The 21057-nt window shown below is 47.5% G+C and overlaps 1 protein-coding gene across 6 annotated transcripts in view; it reads right to left on the reverse strand.

Moving 5' to 3' along the window:
* rerea (arginine-glutamic acid dipeptide (RE) repeats a) overlaps positions 1-21057 on the reverse strand; it is a 99164-nt gene that overhangs the window by 17434 nt on the left and 60673 nt on the right. For 5 of the 6 annotated variants that reach the window (XM_029718366.1, XM_029718369.1, XM_029718368.1 and 2 more), the window contains 5 exons: positions 10072-10234; positions 7249-7341; positions 5055-5254; positions 3101-3262; positions 649-762 (listed from right to left, as the gene is read on the reverse strand). In XM_029718366.1, the coding sequence (XP_029574226.1) occupies positions 649-762; positions 3101-3262; positions 5055-5254; positions 7249-7341; positions 10072-10234 (732 nt within the window). The remainder of the gene's footprint in view (positions 1-648; positions 763-3100; positions 3263-5054; positions 5255-7248; positions 7342-10071; positions 10235-21057) is intronic. The other variant, XM_029718367.1, reaches the window with a different exon arrangement.

Consider the following 21057-nt stretch of genomic DNA (forward strand, 5'->3'; position numbering starts at 1 on the left):
AAATACAGGGAAATTCTTGAGGGAAACCTGTTTCAGTCTTGAGATTTGAGACTGGGATGGAGATTCACCTTCCAGCAGGACAATGAACCTAAGCATACTGCTGAAGTAACACTCGAGTGGTTTAAGGGGAAACATTTAAATGTCTTGGAATGGCCTAGTCAAAGCCCAGACCTCAATCCAATTGAGAATCTGTGGTATGACTTAAAGATTGCTGTACACCAGCGGAACCCATCCAACTTGAAGGAGCTGGAGCAGTTTTGCCTTTAAGAATGTGCAAAGATCCCAGTGGCTAGATGTGCCACGCTTATAGAGACATACCCCAAGAGACTTGCAGCTGTAATTGCTGCAAAAGGTGACTCTACAAAGTATTGACTTCGGGGGGTGAATAGTTATGCACGCTCAAGTTTTCTGTTTTTTTGTTACATTTCTTGTTTGTTTTTCAAAGTGATAGGAATGTTGTGTAAATCAAATGACACAAAACCCCCCCAAAAAACTATTTTAATTCCAGGTTGTAAGGCAACAAAATAGGAAAAATGCCAAGGGGGTTGAATACTTTCGCAAGCCACTGTATTCCAGACATTAGACACTATTCCTCAACACACACAGCTACCCAACAGATACTGGTATGAGATGTACTAGTAAAGTCACCTGGGTCTTGGATTTTTTGGTGCTTGTCCTGTTGTTGTCTGTGTCCTCTGTGTCTGAGGCTCCTCCCTTCTCTCTCTGGCGTTTGGCAGTCTTCATAGGAGACTCCTCAATCTTCTGATGACAATCAATCCATCAATCCATCCATCCATCCAGCAATCCATCCAGCAATCCATCCAGCAATCCATCCAGCAATCCATCCACCAATCCATCCACCAATCCATCCATCAATCCATCAATCCATCCATCAATCAATCCATCCATCAATCAATCAATCCATCAATCAATCAATCCATCAATCAATCCATCCATCAATCAATCCATCCATCAATCAATCCATCAATGCATCAATCCATCAATCAATCCATCCACCCATCCACCCATCCATCAATCCATCAATCCATCAACCCATCAATACATCATAACATACTATTGTAATTTCCCAATCAGGCTTTCATACATATTCACCTGGTAGAGAATCTGATGATAGAGAGTGCTAAGGAACTAAAAACGAATGAGCCTGTGTGTGAGTCAATAAGTGTGCATGTGTGTATGTAAGTACAATTGAAGTCGGACGTTTACATACACCTTAGCCAAATACAGGCCTCCTTGCTCACACACGCTTTTTCAGTTCTGCCCACAATTTTTCTATAGGTTTGAGGTCAGGGCTTTGTGATGGCCACTCCAATACCTTGACTTTGTTGTCCTTAAGCCATTTTGCCACAACTTTGGAAGTATGCTTGAGGTCATTGTCCATTTGGAAGACCCATTTGCGACCAAGCTTTAAAATTCCAGACTGATGTCTTGAGATGTTGCTACAATATATCCACATCATTTTCCTTTCTCATGATGGCATCTATTTTGTGAAGTACACCAGTCCCTCCTGCAGCAAAGCACCTCCACAACATGATGCTGCCACCCCCGTGCTTCACGGTTGGGATGGTGTTCTTCGGCTTGCAAGCCTCCCACTTTTTCCTCCAAACATAACAATGGTCATTATGGCCAAACAGTTCTATATTTGTTTCATCAGACCAGAGGACATTTCTCCAAAAAGTACAATCTTTGTCTCCATGTGCAGTTGCAAACCGTAGTCTGGCTTTTTTATGGCGGTTTTGGAGCAGTGGCTTCTTCCTTGCTGAGTGGCCTTTCAGGTTATGTCGATATGGGACTTGTTTTAATGTGGAAATAGATACTTTTGTACCTGTTTCCTCCAGCATCTTCACAAGGTCCTTTGCTGGTGTTCTGGGATTGATTTGCACTTTTCGCACCACAGTACGTTCATCTCTAGGAGACAGAACGCGTCTCCTTCCTGAGCGGTATGACGGCTGCGTGGTCCCATGGTGTTTATACTTGCGTACTATTGTTTGTACAGATGAACGTGGTACCTTCAGGCGTTTGGAAATTGCTCCCAAGGACGAACCAGACTTGTGGAGGTCTACAATTTGTTTTCTGAGGTCTTGGCTGATTTCTTTAGATTTTCCCATGACGTCAAGCAAAGAGGCACTGAGTTTGAAGGTAGGCCTTGAAATTCATCCACCGGTACACCTCCAATTGACTCAAATGATGTCAATTAGCCTATCTGAAGCTTCTAAAGCCATGACATCATTTTCTGGAATTTTCCAAGCTGTTTAAAGGCACAGTCAACTTAGTGTATGTAAACTTCTGACTCACTGGAATTGTGATACAGTGAATTATAAGTGAAATAATCTGTCTGTAAACAATTGTTGGAAGAATTACTTGTGTCATGCACAAAGTAGATGTCCTAACCGACTTGCTAAAACTATAGTTGGTTAACATGAAATGTGTGGAGTGGTTGAAAAATGAGTTTTAATGACTCCAACCTAAGTGTATGTAAACTTCCGACTTCAACTGTATGTGTGTGTGGATATGTATGTGTGTGTCTCTCTCTCTGTGAGTGTGTGTCTCTCTCTCTGTGAGTGTGTGTCTCTCTCTCTGTGAGTGTGTGTCTCTCTCTCTGTGAGTGTGTGTGTCTCTGTGTGTCTCTCTCTCTCTGTGTGTCTCTCTCTCTCTCTGTGTGTCTCTCTCTCTCTCTCTGTGTCTCTCTCTCTCTCTCTCTCTCTCTCTCTGTGTGTGTCCTCTCTCTCTCTCTGTGTGTCTCTCTCTCTCTCTCTCTCTCTCTCTCTGTGTGTGTCTCTCTCTCTCTCTCTCTGTGTGTGTCTCTCTCTCTCTCTCTCTCTCTCTGTGTGTCTCTCTCTCTCTCTCTCTCTCTGTGTGTCTCTCTCTCTCTCTCTGTGTGTGTCTCTCTCTCTCTCTCTCTCTGTGTGTCTCTCTCTCTCTGTGTGTGTGTGTGTCTCTCTCTCTGTGTGTCTCTCTCTCTGTGTGTCTCTCTCTCTGTGTGTCTCTCTCTCTGTGTGTCTCTCTCTCTGTGTGTCTCTCTCTCTGTGTGTCTCTCTCTCTGTGTGTCTCTCTCTGTGTGTGTGTGTGTGTACTCTACCTTGCTGGGTTTCTTCATGGGGTCTGTCTTGCTGTCAGTGCTGTCTGTGGAGGCTGCGGAGGGGGAGGTACGGCCACTAGACCGCAGGTCCTCATTGGTTGGAGATGCTCGTCCATCAGGACTGGCTGTCTGCTTCTTCCGGCCACTACGGAGAGTCGACATCTACACACACGGAGACAGAAGGATTACATGAGAGGGTGTGTGTGTTGACGATAGGGTGTGTGTGTTGACGATAGGGTGTGTGTGTTGACGATAGGGTGTGTGTGTTGACGATAGGGTGTGTGTGTTGACGATAGGGTGTGTGTGTTGACGATAGGGTGTGTGTGTTGACGATAGGGTGTGTGTGTTGATGTGTACTGTGAGTGTCTCCATGCAGAATAAGTGTGAGAGAGACAAAGAGACAAAGTCAGAAAGACAGTGACAGAAACGGACTTAGTGTGTGTGAGACTGTGACTGTGTGTGTGTGAGACTGTGACTGTGTGTGTGTGAGACTGTGACTGTGTGTATGTGAGACTGTGACTGTGTGTGTGTGTGTGTGTCTGTGACTGTGTGTGTGTGTCTGTGACTCTGTGTGTGTGTGTCTGTGACTCTGTGTGTGTGACTCTGTGACTGTGTGTGTGTGAGACTGTGACTGTGTGTGTGTGAGACTGACTGTGTGTGTGTGTGTCTGTGACTGTGTGTGTGTGACTCTGTGACTGTGTGTGTGTGACTCTGTGACTGTGTGTGTGTGTGACTGTGTGTGTGTGTGACTCTGTGACTGTGTGTGTGACTCTGTGACTGTGTGTGTGTGTGACTCTGTGACTGTGTGTGTGTGTGACTGTGTGTGTGTGTGACTCTGTGACTGTGTGTGTGTGTGACTCTGTGACTGTGTGTGTGTGTGACTCTGTGACTGTGTGTGTGTGTGTGACTGTGTGTGTGTGTGACTCTGTGAGTGTGACTCTGACTGTGTGTGTGTGACTCTGTGACTGTGTGTGTGACTCTGTGACTGTGCGTGTGTGACTCTGTGACTGTGCGTGTGTGACTCTGTGACTGTGCGTGTGTGACTCTGTGACTGTGCGTGTGTGACTCTGTGACTGTGCGTGTGTGACTCTGTGACTGTGCGTGTGTGACTCTGTGACTGTGTGTGTGTGACTCTGTGACTCTGTGACTGTGTGTGTGTGACTGTGTGTGTGTGACTGTGTGTGTGTGACTCTGTGTGTGTGACTCTGTGACTGTGTGTGTGTGACTCTGTGACTGTGTGTGTGTGACTGTGTGTGTGTGACTCTGTGACTGTGTGTGTGTGTGACTCTGTGACTGTGTGTGTGTGTGTGTGACTCTGTGACTGTGTGTGTGTGTGACTCTGACTGTGTGTGTGTGTGACTCTGTGACTGTGTGTGTGTGTGACTCTGTGACTGTGTGTGTGTGTGTGACTCTGTGACTGTGTGTGTGTGTGTGACTCTGTGACTGTGTGTGTGTGACTCTGTGACTGTGTGTGTGTGACTGACTATGTGTGAGACTGACTATGTGTGAGACTGACTGTGTGTGTGTGTGTGTGACTGTGTGTGTGTGACTGTGTGTGTGTGACTGTGACTGTGTGTGTGACTGTGACTGTGTGTGTGACTGTGTGTGTGACTGTGACTGTGTGTGTGACTGTGTGTGTGACTGTGTGTGTGACTGTGTGACTGTGTGACTGTGTGTGTGACTCTGACTCTGTGACTCTGACTCTGTGACTGTGTGTGTGACTGTGTGTGTGACTGTGTGACTGAGACTGTGAGACTGTGAGACTGTGACTCTGTGACTCTGAGACTCTGAGACTGTGAGACTGTGTGTGTGTGACTGTGTGTGTGTGACTGTGTGACTCTGTGACTGTGTGTGACTGTGAGTGTGTGACTGTGACTGTGTGTGTGTGACTGTGTGTGACTGTGTGTGTGTGACTGTGTGTGACTGTGTGTGTGTGACTGTGTGTGCTACATACCGATCCTCTGTTACGTCGGGTCTTCATGCTATGTTTCCCGCTGAGTCCATCCTCATCCTCTTTGACGGGTTTGAACATGAACGGAGGCGGGTCCACGGGCTTCTCGATGGGGGGCAGCTCGCCGTACTTCTTAAAGTGGATACGACAGTCTGTACACAACAAGATGTTCTCTCTGCCACCGTGGTGCCAGTCCTTAGAGGCTGAGACAGGGAGACGGGACATTGAGACACAGCTTCCTGTCAGTCAGACAGGGGATAGCCTGCTACAGATGTTCTACTTACAAACTAGTCTTTAGAGCACTCAGACAGACAGGTGGACATCAGAAACCACTGGGGTGAACTGAGACAAACACCACTCAGACAGACAGGTGGACATCAGAAACCACTGGGGTGAACTGAGACAAACACCCCTTCTTGGCTCTGCCAGTTAGAGACCAGAGATAACCAGCCGGGTTAGGGGGAGACCAGAGATAACCAGCCGCGTTAAGGGAGACCAGAGATAACCAGCCATGTTAGGGGGAGACCAGAGATAACCAGCCGGGTTAGGGGGAGACCAGAGATAACCAGCCGCGTTAGGGGGAGACCAGAGATAACCAGCCGCGTTAGGGGGAGACCAGAGATAACCAGCCGGGTTAGGGGGAGACCAGAGATAACCAGCCGGGTTAGGGGGAGACCAGAGATAACCAGCCGGGTTAGGGGGAGACCAGAGATAACCAGCCGGGTTAGGGGGAGACCAGAGATAACCAGCCGGGTTAGGGGGAGACCAGAGATAACCAGCCGGGTTAGGGGGAGACCAGAGATAACCAGCCGGGTTAGGGGGAGACCAGAGATAACCAGCCATGTTAGGGGGAGACCAGAGATAACCAGCCGGGTTAGGGGGAGACCAGAGATAACCAGCCGGGTTAGGGGGAGACCAGAGATAACCAGCCGGGTTAGGGGGAGACCAGAGATAACCAGCCGGGTTAGGGGGAGACCAGAGATAACCAGCCGCGTTAAGGGAGACCAGAGATAACCAGCCGGGTTAGGGGAGACCAGAGATAACCAGCCGGGTTAGGGGGAGACCAGAGATAACCAGCCGGGTTAGGGGGAGACCAGAGATAACCAGCCGGGTTAGGGGGAGACCAGAGATAACCAGCCGGGTTAGGGGGAGACCAGAGATAACCTGCTGTGTTAGGGGGAGACCAGAGATAACCAGCTGTGTTAGGGGGAGACCAGAGATAACCAGCTGTGTTAGGGGGAGACCAGAGATAACCAGCCGCGTTAGGGGGAGACCAGAGATAACCAGCCGCGTTAGGGGGAGACCAGAGATAACCAGCCGCGTTAGGGGGAGACCAGAGATAACCAGCCGTGGTGGGGGAGACCAGAGATAACCAGCCGGGTTAGGGGGAGACCAGAGATAACCAGCCAAGTTAGGGGGAGACCAGAGATAACCAGCCGCGTTAGGGGGAGACCAGAGATAACCAGCCGGGTTAGGGGGAGACCAGAGATAACCAGCTGGGTTAGGGGGAGACCAGAGATAACCAGCCGGGTTAGGGGGAGACCAGAGATAACCAGCCGGGTTAGGGGGAGACCAGAGATAACCAGCCATGTTAGGGGGAGACCAGAGATAACCAGCCGGGTTAGGGGGAGACCAGAGATAACCAGCCGGGTTAGGGGGAGACCAGAGATAACCAGCCGGGTTAGGGGGAGACCAGAGATAACCAGCCGGGTTAGGGGGAGACCAGAGATAACCAGCCGGGTTAGGGGGAGACCAGAGATAACCAGCCGGGTTAGGGGGAGACCAGAGATAACCAGCCATGTTAGGGGGAGACCAGAGATAACCAGCCGCGTTAGGGGGAGACCAGAGATAACCAGCCATGTTAGGGGGAGACCAGAGATAACCAGCCGGGTTAGGGGGAGACCAGAGATAACCAGCCGCGTTAGGGGGAGACCAGAGATAACCAGCCGGGTTAGGGGGAGACCAGAGATAACCAGCCATGTTAGGGGGAGACCAGAGATAACCAGCCGGGTTAGGGGGAGACCAGAGATAACCAGCCGTGCGTGACAGGGGTTGTCAGCTGTAATGTGATGCACTCAGACAGGTGGGATTCATACACACAATATGAGGAGGATAACGGGTCCATATGACAGTGTGTGTGTATATATATATCTGTGTGTGTGTGTATATATATCTGTGTGTGTGTGTATCATCTTACTGGTGGTGAAACAGTGTCGACAGGCGTAACCTTTCAGCTCCTGCTCACTGTCTTCACTGTCCAAGTCATCTTCACTGGCTGAACTCAGGTCCACTGGAGGAGAACACAACACACGTCGTTACCAAGCACCAACAAATCAAATCAAATGTATTGATATAGCCCTTCTTACATCAGCTGATATCTCAAAGTGCTGTACAGAAACCCAGCCTAAAACCCCAAACAGCAAGCAATGCAGATGTAGAAGCACAGTACTGTGCTAAGCATCTCACATGTTGTTACCAATCAAATGCTAATGTACTACTTGTGATGACCATTGCTCGACCTCTAACACAGTATGACTTTTTTTGTTGTTGCCGATCCTGTTCTTGCCATTTTGAGTTGCTTTACAAGCCTTATCAAAAAGGTCAAATGTATCAGGAGTAACCAGAAAGAGACTTGATGCGAGTGGTTTTTCCTTTCCTTGCCTGCTCGTTAGAGCTTGGATGTTCAGAATTCAATTCTATGGCAACATAACTGTTCTACCTACAGAACTCTGAGGAGGGTGGTCTAGATGGGGTGGAGGTTTGGGACGTAGGGTTAGTGTCCTACCTACAGAACTATGAGGAGGGTGGTCTAGATGGGGTGGAGCTTTGGGGCTCAGGGTTAGTGTCCTACCTACAGAACTCTGAGGAGGGGGTTGTTGATGGGGTGGAGGTTTGGGACGTAGGGTTAGTGTCCTACCTACAGAACTCTGAGGAGGGTGGTCTAGATGGGGTGGAGGTTTGGGGCGTAGGGTTAGTGTCCTACCTACAGAACACTGAGGGGGTTGTTGATGGGGTGGAGGTTTGGGGCGTAGGGTTAGTGTCCTACCTACAGAACTCTGAGGAGGGTGGTCTAGATGGGGTGGAGGTTTGGGGCGTAGGGTTAGTGTCCTACCTACAGAACACTGAGGGGGTTGTTGATGGGGTGGAGGTTTGGGGCGTAGGGTTAGTGTCCTACCTACAGAACTCTGAGGAGGGTGGTCTAGACGGGGTGGAGGTTTGGGGCGTAGGGTTAGTGTCCTACTTACAGAACTCTGAGGAGGGGGGTCTAGACGGGATGTTGACGGGGCGTAGGGTTAGGGCGTAGGGATAGTGTTCCACTTACAGAACTCTGAGGAGGGGGGGTCTAGACGGGATGTTGACGGGGCGTAGGGTTAGGGATAGTGTTCCACTTACAGAACTCTGAGGAGGGTGGTCTAGACGGGGTGGAAGTTTGGGGCGTAGGGATAGTGTACTACTTACAGAACTCTGAGGAGGGGGGTCTAGACGGGGTGGAGGTTTGGGGCGTAGGGTTAGTGTCCTACCTACAGAACTCTGAGGAGGGGGGTCTAGACGGGGTGGAGGTTTGGGGCGTAGGGATAGTGTACTACCTACAGAACTCTGAGGAGGGTTGTTGATGGGGTGGAGGTTTGGGGCGAAGGGTTAGTGTACTACTTACAGAACTCTGAGGAGGGGGGTCTAGACGGGATGTTGACGGGGCGTAGGGTTAGGGCATAGGGATAGTGTACCACTTACAGAACTCTGAGGAGGGGGGTCTAGACGGGATGGAGGTTTGGGGCGTAGGGATAGTGTACTACTTACAGAACTCTGAGGAGGGGGGTCTAGACGGGATGTTGACGGGGCGTAGGGTTAGGGCGTAGGGATAGTGTACTACTTACAGAACTCTGAGGAGGGGGGTCTAGACGGGATGTTGACGGGGCGTAGGGTTAGGGCGTAGGGATAGTGTACCACTTACAGAACTCTGAGGAGGGGGGTCTAGACGGGATGTTGACGGGCGTAGGGTTAGGGCGTAGGGATAGTGTACCACTTACAGAACTCTGAGGAGGGGGGTCTAGACGGGATGTTGACGGGGCGTAGGGTTAGGGCGTAAGGATAGTGTACTACTTACAGAACTCTGAGGAGGGGGGTCTAGACGGGGTGGAGGTTTGGGGCGTAGGGTTAGGGCGTAGGGATAGTGTACCACTTACAGAACTCTGAGGGGGGTCTAGACGGGATGTTGATGGGGCGTAGGGTTAGGGCGTAGGGTTAGGGCGTAGGGATAGTGTACCACTTACAGAACTCTGAGGAGGGGGGTCTAGACGGGATGTTGACGGGGCGTAGGGTTAGGGCGTAGGGATAGTGTACTACTTACAGAACTCTGAGGAGGGGGGTCTAGACGGGATGTTGACGGGGCGTAGGGTTAGGGCGTAAGGATAGTGTACTACTTACAGAACTCTGAGGAGGGGGGTCTAGACGGGGTGGAGGTTTGGGGCGTAGGGTTAGGGCGTAGGGATAGTGTACCACTTACAGAACTCTGAGGGGGGTCTAGACGGGATGTTGACGGGGCGTAGGGTTAGGGCGTAGGGTTAGGGCGTAGGGATAGTGTACCACTTACAGAACTCTGAGGAGGGGGGTCTAGACGGGATGTTGACGGGGCGTAGGGTTAGGGCGTAGGGATAGTGTACCACTTACAGAACTCTGAGGAGGGGGGTCTAGACGGGATGTTGACGGGGCGTAGGGTTAGGGCGTAGGGATAGTGTACTACTTACAGAACTCTGAGGAGGGGGGTCTAGACGGGATGTTGACGGGGCGTAGGGTTAGGGCGTAGGGATAGTGTACTACTTACAGAACTCTGAGGAGGGGGGTCTAGACGGGGTGGAGGTTTGGGGCGTAGGGATAGTGTACCACTTACAGAACTCTGAGGAGGGGGGTCTAGACGGGGTGGAGGTTCGGGGCGTAGGGATAGTGTACTACTTACAGAACTCTGAGGAGGGTGGTCTAGACGGGGTGGAGGTTTGGGGCGTAGGGATAGTGTACCACTTACAGAACTCTGAGGAGGGGGGTCTAGACGGGATGTTGACGGGGGTGGAGGCGGTACGCGTCTTGATGCGTCGGAACACAGGCTGGCGACGGTGTCTACGGTGGGCCCTGGACGACGCCGCTTCAGGAGTCTTCTTCCAGTAGTAGTAGAAGGTTATCAACTCACCCTGCAAGGCAAGAGACACACCATCAGAACACACACTCTTATATCCAGTCGTAGAAGGTTAGCAACTAGCCCTGTATCGGAGACAGAGCGCGAGGATAAGGAACGAGTACCAGGAACACTGAACTGTGCATCTTACTCATGTAGGAATCAGGTCAAAACAGTGCGTACGTACACACACACACACACACACACACACACACACACACACACACACACACACACACACACACACACACACACACACACACACATATATTAACATTCACAATGAATTTCTTGTAGTTCTCTCTGACAAAATATGTAGAATTGCATGAAACTAGCATTAAAACAGCAACATTTTGTCTCTGTGGCCAATAGGAGGGCCTCTAAACTAACTTTGCCACCGTTGCTGAAAAAAATCCTAGGGGAAACACTGCATCACTTTGTAGAAAAATAACTCCTGAAAATAAGAGCTTAATGTTTTATTTCAGACATGGTAAATAATTCCCTAATGTACTAACATCCAAGTTAGATATTAGATGATCTAACAGCCACTGCGTCACATAGCGAGGAAAAGACCGTAGTGGTTTGGAGTGGACTGAGAAAATGACTCCAGGTCACTGAGATCATGACTCCATGTCAGGTTTTGCAAGTAGCCGGGTGTGTTTGTGCTGCTGCTGTGGCTGTGTCTGTCTGTCAGTTGCAGGATTAGGCAGGGAGGCCAGGAGAGCGGGAGGCCAGGAGGCAGGGAGGCTGGGAGGCCAGGAGAGTGGGAGGCAGTCTGGCTGGCTGGCTGAATGATTGGGTATTAGGAGCAGTGCTGTTGGGGCTGCCTGGGTGGCAAGCGGCTGAATGGGAACAAAAGAACATGTCGGGAAGAGCTTTCCTGCTACAAATAGGACCTGAAACGGTTTCTCGCCCAGCCGCTGGAGGAGTCAATTGAACTTTAATCAAACATTCAGAGCCTGGGCCGTGTGTGTATTATTCCGAGTATGTGTGTGTATGTATGTGTGTGTATTATTCTAAGTGTGTGTGTGTGTGTGTAAGGTCTGTCAGAACGAGGGATAAATCCGTTGCACAAAAGGAACGGCCGGAAATCAACGTCGGAGTGAGGACATTAAACACATGGATCAGAGGACTCTGCTGAGGGAGGCTTTTTGTTACTATTAAACCTTTATTTAACCAGGAAGGGCTCATTGAGATTTAAAATCTCTTTTTCAAAAGCGTCCTGGCCAAGATAGGCAGCACCAAGTCATTACAAAAATTACAGACAAACAACATGAAAAACTACAGGTAATTTAGTAAAAAACATAGAATTCACAAGAGTATAACAAAATCATAAAACAGCAAATTAAAAACATTGACAGGTCAGGGAATCAGTCTCAAGATCATTCATCAGTGATTTGAAAATACCAATCGGGACAAGTTCTTCCAGTTTAAAAGTATTTTGTAAGGCGTTCCAAGACGATGGCGCAGAGTACATAAAAGCCCTTTTACCAAATTCAGTTCGGACATTTGGAACAGTTAGCAGGATAAAGTCCAGCGAACGAAGAGACGACCCACCACATTACTGAACAATAAAAATACCCAAATAAAACAATATAATAAAACTCACACATTAACTACTGCACACTCTGAATTATACACACACACTCTGAATTATACACACACACACTCTGAATTATACACACACACACTCTGAATTACACACACACACTCTGAATTATACACACACACACTCTGAATTATACACACACACACTCTGAATTATACACACACACTCTGAATTATACACACACACTCTGAATTATACACACACACACTCTGAATTATACACACACACTCTGAATTATACACACACACACTCTGAATTATACACACACACACTCTGAATTACACACACACACACTCTGAATTATACACACACACTCTGAATTACACACACACACACTCTGAATTATACACACTCTGAATTATACACACACACACTCTGAATTATACACACACACACTCTGAATTATACACACACACACTCTGAATTACACACACACACTCTGAATTACACACACACACTCTGAATTACACACACACACACTCTGAATTATACACACACACTCTGAATTACACACACACACACACTCTGAATTATACACACACACACTCTGAATTATACACACACACACACTCTGAATTATACACACACACACTCTGAATTACACACACACACACTCTGAATTACACACACACACTCTGAATTATACACACACACACTGAATTATACACACACACACTCTGAATTACACACACACACTCTGAATTATACACACACACTCTGAATTATACACACACACACTCTGAATTATACACACACACACTCTGAATTATACACACACACACTCTGAATTATACACACACACTCTGAATTATACACACACACTCTGAATTATACACACACACTCTGAATTATACACACACACACTCTGAATTATACACACACACACTCTGAATTATACACACACACTCTGAATTATACACACACACTCTGAATTATACACACACACTCTGAATTATACACACACACTCTGAATTATACACACACACTCTGAATTATACACACACACACTCTGAATATACACACACACAACTCTGAAATTATACACACACACACTCTGAATTATACACACACACACTCTGAATTATACACACACACACTCTGAATTATACACACACACACTCTGAATTATACACACACACACTCTGAATTATACACACACACACTCTGAATTATACACACACACACTCTGAATTATACACACACACACTCTGAATTATACACACACACACTCTGAATTATACACACACACACTCTGAATTATACACACACACACTCTGAATTATACACACTCTGAATTATACACACACACACTCTGAATTATACACACTCTGAATTACACACACACACACTCTGAATTATACACACTCTGAATTACACACACACACTCTGAATTATACACACACACACTCTGAATTATACACACACACTCTGAATTATACACACACACTCTGAATTATACACACACACACTCTGAATTACACACACACACTCTGAATTACACACACACACTCTGAATTACACACACACACTCTGAATTATACACACACACACTCTGAATTATACACACACACACTCTGAATTACACACACACACTCTGAATTATACACACACACTCTGAATTATACACACGCACTCTGAATTATACACACGCACACTCTGAATTATACACACGCACACTCTGAATTATACACACACACTCTGAATTACACACACACACACACACTCTGAATTATACACACACACACTCTGAATTATACACACACACTCTGAATTACACACACACACTCTGAATTATACACACACACACTCTGAATTATACACACACACTCTGAATTATACACACACACTCTGAATTATACACACACACACTCTGAATTATACACACACACACTCTGAATTATACACACACACACTCTGAATTATACACACACACACTCTGAATTATACACACACACACTCTGAATTATACACACACACTCTGAATTATACACACACACACTCTGAATTATACACACACACACTCTGAATTATACACACACACACTCTGAATTATACACACACACACTCTGAATTATACACACACACTCTGAATTACACACACACACTCTGAATTATACACACACACACACTCTGAATTATACACACACACACACTCTGAATTATACACACACACACACACTCTGAATTATACACACACACACACACACACACACACACTGAATTATACACACACACACACACACACTGAATTATACACACACACACACACACACACCCACACAGAATTATACACACACACACTCTGAAATATACACACACTCTGAATTATACACACACACACACACTCTGAATTATACACACACACACACTCTGAATTATACACACACCCTGAATTATACACACACTCTGAATTATACACACACACACACACACACACTCTGAATTATACACACACACACTGAATTATACACACACTCTGAATTATACACACACACACACACTCTGAAATATACACACACACTGAATTATACACACACACACACACTCTGAATTATACACACACACACACACACTCTGAATTATACACACACACACACACACTCTGAATTATACACACACACACACTCTGAATTATACACACACACACACTCTGAATTATACACACACACACACACACACACACACACACTGAATTATACACACACACAAACACACACACACACACATAATTATACACACACACTCTGAATTATACACACACACACATACACTCTGAATTATACACACACACACACACACACACATACACTCTGAATTACACACACACACATACACTCTGAATTACACACACACACACTCTGAATTACACACACACACACACACACACTCTGAATTATACACACACACACACTCTGAATTATACACACACACACACTCTGAATTATACACACACACACACACACACACACACACACACTGAATTATACACACACACAAACACACACACACACACATAATTATACACACACACTCTGAATTATACACACACACACATACACTCTGAATTATACACACACACACACACACACACACATACACTCTGAATTACACACACACACACTCTGAATTACACACACACACACACACACACTCTGAATTATACACACACACACACACTGAATTATACACACACACACACACACACACACATACACTCTGAATTACACACACACACACACTGAATTATACACACACACACAGATTTACACACACACTGAATTATATACACAGTGAATTATACACACACACACTCTGAATTATACACACACACACTCAGAAATTGACAAAGGGTGCAGGGGGCCATTATTCTGATTCCTGTGTGATTGTAGTCTTGAACTCTCTCTCCCCCAACCTGAACCCCAACTCTCTCTCCCCCACCCTGAACCCCCAACTCTCTCTCCCCCAACCTAAACCCCCAACTCTCTCTCCTCCACCCTGAACCCCCAACTCTCTCTCCCCCACCTAAACACCCAACTCTCTCTCTCCCCCAACCTAAACACCCAACTCTCTCTCCCCCAACCTAAACACCCAACTCTCTCTCCCCCAACCTAAACACCCAACTCTCTCTCTCTCCCCCAACCTAAACACCCAACTCTCTCTCTCTCCCCCACCTAAACACCCAACTCTCTCTCTCTCTCTCCCCCACCCTGAACCCCCAACTCTCTCTCCCCCAACCTAAACCCCCAACTCTCTCTCCCCCACCTAAACACCCAACTCTCTCTCCTCCACCCTGAACCCCCAACTCTCTCTCCCCCACCTAAACACCCAACTCTCTCTCTCCCCCAACCTAAACACCCAACTCTCTCTCCCCCAACCTAAACACCCAACTCTCTCTCCCCCAACCTAAACACCCAACTCTCTCTCTCTCCCCCAACCTAAACACCCAACTCTCTCTCTCTCCCCCACCTAAACACCCAACTCTCTCTCTCTCCCCCAACCTAAACACCCAACTCTCTCTCTCTCCCCCACCCCGAACCCCCAACTCTCTCTCTCCCCCAACCTAAACACCCAACTCTCTCTCCCCCAACCTAAACACCCAACTCTCTCTCCCCCAACCTAAACACCCAACTCTCTCTCCCCCACCCCGAACCCCCAACTCTCTCTCCCCCAACCTAAACACCCAACTCTCTCTCCCCCAACCTAAACACCCAACTCTCTCTCCCCCACCCCGAACCCCCAACTCTCTCTCTCTCCCCCAACCTAAACACCCAACTCTCTCTCTCCCCCACCCTGAACCCCCAACTCTCTCCCCCCAACCTAAACACACAAATATCTCTCCCCCAACCTAAACACCCAACACTCTCTCCCCCACCCTGAACCCCCAACTCTCTCTCCCCCACCCTAAACCCCCAACTCTCTCTCTCCCCCACCCTAAACCCCCAACTCTCTCTCCCCCACCCTGAACCCCAAACTCTTCACCTCTCTCTGCCTTTTACAATGTATCTCTCCTCTCTCTCTGCCTTTTACAATGTCTCTCTCCTCTCTCTCTGCCTTTTACAATGTCTCTCTCTCTCTCTCTCTCTGCCTTTTACAATGTCTCTCTCCTCTCTCTCTGCCTTTTACAATGTCTCTCTCCTCTCTCTCTGCCTTTTACAATGTATCTCTCCTCTCTCTCTCTCTGCCTTTTACAATGTCTCTCTCCCCCACCCTGAACCCCCAACTCTCCCCCTCCCCCGCCCTGAACCCCCAGCTCTCCCCCTCCCTGAACCCCCAACTCTTCCCCTCCCCCACCCTGAACCCCCAACTCTCCCCCACCCTGAACCCCCAACTCTCTCTCTCCCCCGCCCTGAACCGCCAACTCTCTCTCTCCCCCACCCTGAACCCCCAACTCTCTCTCTCTCTCCCCCAACCTAAACACCCAACTCTCTCTCTCTCCCCCAACCTAAACACCCAACTCTCTCTCTCTCCCCCACCCTGAACCGCCAACTCTCTCTCTCCCCCACCCTGAACCCCCAACTCTCTCCCTCTCCCTCTCCCCCACCCTGAACCCCCAACTCTCTCCCTCTCCCCCACCCTGAACCCCCAACTCTCTCTCTCTCCCCCAACCTAAACACCCAACTCTCTCTCTCTCCCCCACCCTGAACCCCCAACTCTCTCTCTCTCCCCCACCCTGAACCCCCAACTCTCTCCCCCACCCACCCTGAACCCCCAACTCTCTCTCTCTCTCTCTCCCCCACCCTGAACCCCCAAACCTCCCCACCACTGCATGTTAATTCCTTAATGAAAGGATAGCCAGAGAGGATTGATGAGCTGCTGTTGTTATCTTCATTGTAAAAATGACAACTCCTGTTTAAGGCTCAAAGGCACAGTAAACTACAGTCAGTGTTGTGGAGTTGTGCTGAGCGATTAACCGCCATTTGTTTTTTCCCCCGGTAATTAAACAACGAATTGACCATGTCTGTTCAATTACTTGAATTCCATTTAGTTAGGGGTTTTTCGTGTGAACCCAACACACCGTTTCTCTAAAGAGAAATCAAATTATTGATGAGCGAAATCAAGTCAATGACTACAGTATGTGGGACGCTGGGCTGAAGGGAGATGTAGTTTTCATTAAGTAAATATTCAACCTAGTTCACAAAGCAGAAACATTTAAACAATTAACTACAATGACCATAATCCATTGCGTCTGTTTTTTTCCCCAGCTCGGATAGACGGACCAGAGACTTAAGAGGTAAAACGAGAGGTTTCACTCTCGCCAAAATCTGTCCAAAATAAGCCTGTTTCTAGAGGTTTATTTTGGACCTAAGTTTGTCGCCTGCCTTCTTGTCTTTGGGACGACGACTCCCATTGTTAGGCTGGAGACATGGGCATCTGGTCATTATATAAAGATCTCTGGACGGATACACTAAGTCCCGCTACGTTAGGTTAGATACAGATAGACCGCATGACAGAGGAATTATACACAACGACGAGATGGACAGAGACAGTTGGTGAAAGTATTTCTGATCTACTCTGAAAAAGTAGTAAAATGGTTTAGTCAGAGACAGCTCTGCAGCATCCGTAGGCAGGCTAGCTAAATAGGATGACTACAGACATTACAGTATTGGGAGAACAGAGATGACGTGAGAACAGAGATAACGTCAGATGGTCTGGCTGGCTGCTACTGCCTGAACAGAGATGGAAAAAACCCCCCCAGGAAAACAGGGGAAAAAAAATGTATGAAATGTATGCATTCACTACTGTAAGTCGCTCTGGATAAGAGCGTCTGCTAAATGACGAAAATGTAAATGTAAATGTAAGATGCACTATGCAGAAATCAATCATCCATTTCCTGGTTGCTAAAATTCGAATAGTTTGCATATTTTTCGTCTATTTGACCAAACAAGGAAGTATATTAGAGAGAATCATTGTACCATCTAAACAGGCGTTCCACTAGGTTTTAACGGGGCTGTGTGGCGTTCCACTAGGTTTTAACGGGGCGTTCCACTAGGTTTTAACGGGGCGTTCCACTAGGTTTTAACGGGGCGTTCCACTAGGTTTTAACGGGGCCGTGTGGCGTTCCACTAGGTTTTAACGGGGCGTCCCACTAGGTTTTAACGGGGCGTACCACTAGGTTTTAACGGGGCGTTCCACTAGGTTTTAACGGGGCGTCCCGCTAGGTTTTAACGTGGCGTCCCGCTAGGTTTTAACGTGGCGTCGCGCTAGGTTTTAACGGGGCGTTCCGCCAGGTTTTAACGGGGCGTTCCGCCAGGTTTTAACGGGGCGTTCCACCAGGTTTTAACGGGGCGTTCCACTAGGTTTTAACGGGGCTGTGTGGCGTTCCACTAGGTTTTAACGGGGCGTTCCACTAGGTTTTAACGGGGCGTTCCACTAGGTTTTAACGGGGCGTTCCACTAGGTTTTAACGGGGCGTTCCACTAGGTTTTAACGGGGCGTTCCACTAGGTTTTAACGGGGCGTTCCACTAGGTTTTAACGGGGCGTTCCACTAGGTTTTAACGGGGCGTACCACTAGGTTTTAACGGGGCGTTCCACTAGGTTTTAACGGGGGCGTGTGGCGTTCCACTAGGTTTTAACGGGGCGTTCCACTAGGTTTTAACGGGGCCGTGTGGCGTTCCACTAGGTTTTAACGGGGCGTTCCACTAGGTTTTAACGGGGCGTTCCACTAGGTTTTAACGGGGCTGTGTGGCGTTCCACTAGGTTTTAACGGGGCGTTCCACTAGGTTTTAACGGGGCGTTCCACCAGGTTTTAACGGGGCGTTCCACCAGGTTTTAACGGGGCGTTCCACCAGGTTTTAACGGGGCGTTCCACCAGGTTTTAACGGGGCGTTCCACCAGGTTTTAACGGGGCGTTCCCCTAGGTTTTAACGGGGCGTTCCACTAGGTTTTAACGGGGCGTTCCACTAGGTTTTAACGGGGCGTTCCACCAGGTTTTAACGGGGCGTTCCACTAGGTTTTAACGGGGCGTTCCACTAGGTTTTAACGGGGCCGTGTGGCGTTTCACTAGGTTTTAACGGGGCTGCATCATCACTGAGCAAGGGGTACCACCAAGGAAGCGGCACCATGAAGACCAAGGAGCTCTCCAAACAGGTCAGGGACAAAGTTGTGAAGAAGTACAGATCAGGGTTGGGTTATAAAAAAATATCAGAAACTTTTAACATCCCACAGAGCACCATTAAATCCATTATTAAAAAATGGAAAGAATATGGCACCACAACAAACCTGCCAAGAGAGGGTCGCCCACCAAAACTCACAGACCAGGCAAGGAGGGAATTAATCAGAGAGGCAACAAAGAGACCAAAGATAACCCTGAAGGAGCTGTAAAGCTCCACAGTGGAGATTGGAGTATCTGTCCATAAGACCACTTTTAGCCGTACACTCCACAAAGCTGGGCTTTATGGAAGAGTACCCAGATAAAAGCCATTGCTGAAAGAAAAAAATAAGCAAACACATTTGGTGTTCACCAAAAGGCATGTGGGAGACTCCCCAAAACATATGGAAAAAGGTACTCTGGTCAGATGAGACTAAAATTTAGCTTTTTGGCCAGCAAGGAAAATGCTATGTCTGGCGCAAACCCAACTTCTCTCACCCCCCCCGAGGAGCCCATCCCCACAGTGAAGCATGGTGGTGGCAGCATCATAATGTGGAGATGTTTTTCCATCGGCAGGGACTGGGAAACTGGTCAGAATTGAAGGAATGATGGATGGTGCTAAATACAGGGAAATTCTTGAGGGAAACCTGTTTCAGTCTTCAAGATTTGAGACCGGGATGGAGATTCACCTTCCAGCAGGACAATGACCCTAAGCATACTGCTAAAGCAACACTTGAGTGGTTTAAGAGGAAACATTTCAATGTCTTGGAATGGCCTAGTCAAAGCCCAGACCTCAATCCAATTGAGAATCTGGGGTATGACTTAAAGATCGCTGTACATCAGCGGAACCCATCCAACTTGAAGGAGCTGGAGCAGTTTTGCCTTGAAGTATGGGCAAAAATCCCAGTGGCTAGATGTGCCAAGCTTATAGAGACATACCTCAAGAGACCTGCAGCTGTAATTGCTGCAAAAGGTGTCTCTACAAAGTATTGACTTTGGGGGGGTGAATAGTTATGCACGCTCAAGTTTTCAGTTTTTGTCTTATTTCTTTTTTGTTTCACAAGATGCATCTTCAAAGTGGTATGCATGTTGTGTAAATCAAATTATACAAATCCCATTTTAATTCCAGGTTTTAAGGCATCAAAACATGAAAAATACTTTCGCAAGCCACTGTATGTATGTATATATGTAAGAACTGTATATATATTTATGTAAGTGTGTGTGTATATATATATATATATACATACATACATACATACATACACACACACATACATACATACACACACACACACTCTTCTCATACGGTCAAGCTGCTCCCACAACAGCTCAATAGGGTTGAGATATGGTGACTGTGCTGCCCACTCCATTATAGACAGAACACCAGCTGACTGCTTCTTCCCTAAATAGTTCTTGCATAGTTTGGAGCTGTGCTTTGGGCCATTGTTCTGTTGTAGGAGGAAATTGGCTCCAATTAAGTGCCGTCCACAGGGTATGGCATGACGTTGGAAAATGGAGTGATCGCCTTCCTTCTTCAAGATCCCTTTTACCCTGTACAAATCTCCCACTTTACCACCACCAAAGCACCCCCAGGGGATCACATTGCCTACACCATGCTTGAAAGATGGCGTCAAGCACCTTT

The sequence above is a fragment of the Salmo trutta genome, chromosome 28 (assembly GCF_901001165.1).
Source record: "Salmo trutta chromosome 28, fSalTru1.1, whole genome shotgun sequence".
Taxonomy (NCBI): Eukaryota; Metazoa; Chordata; class Actinopteri; order Salmoniformes; family Salmonidae; genus Salmo; species Salmo trutta.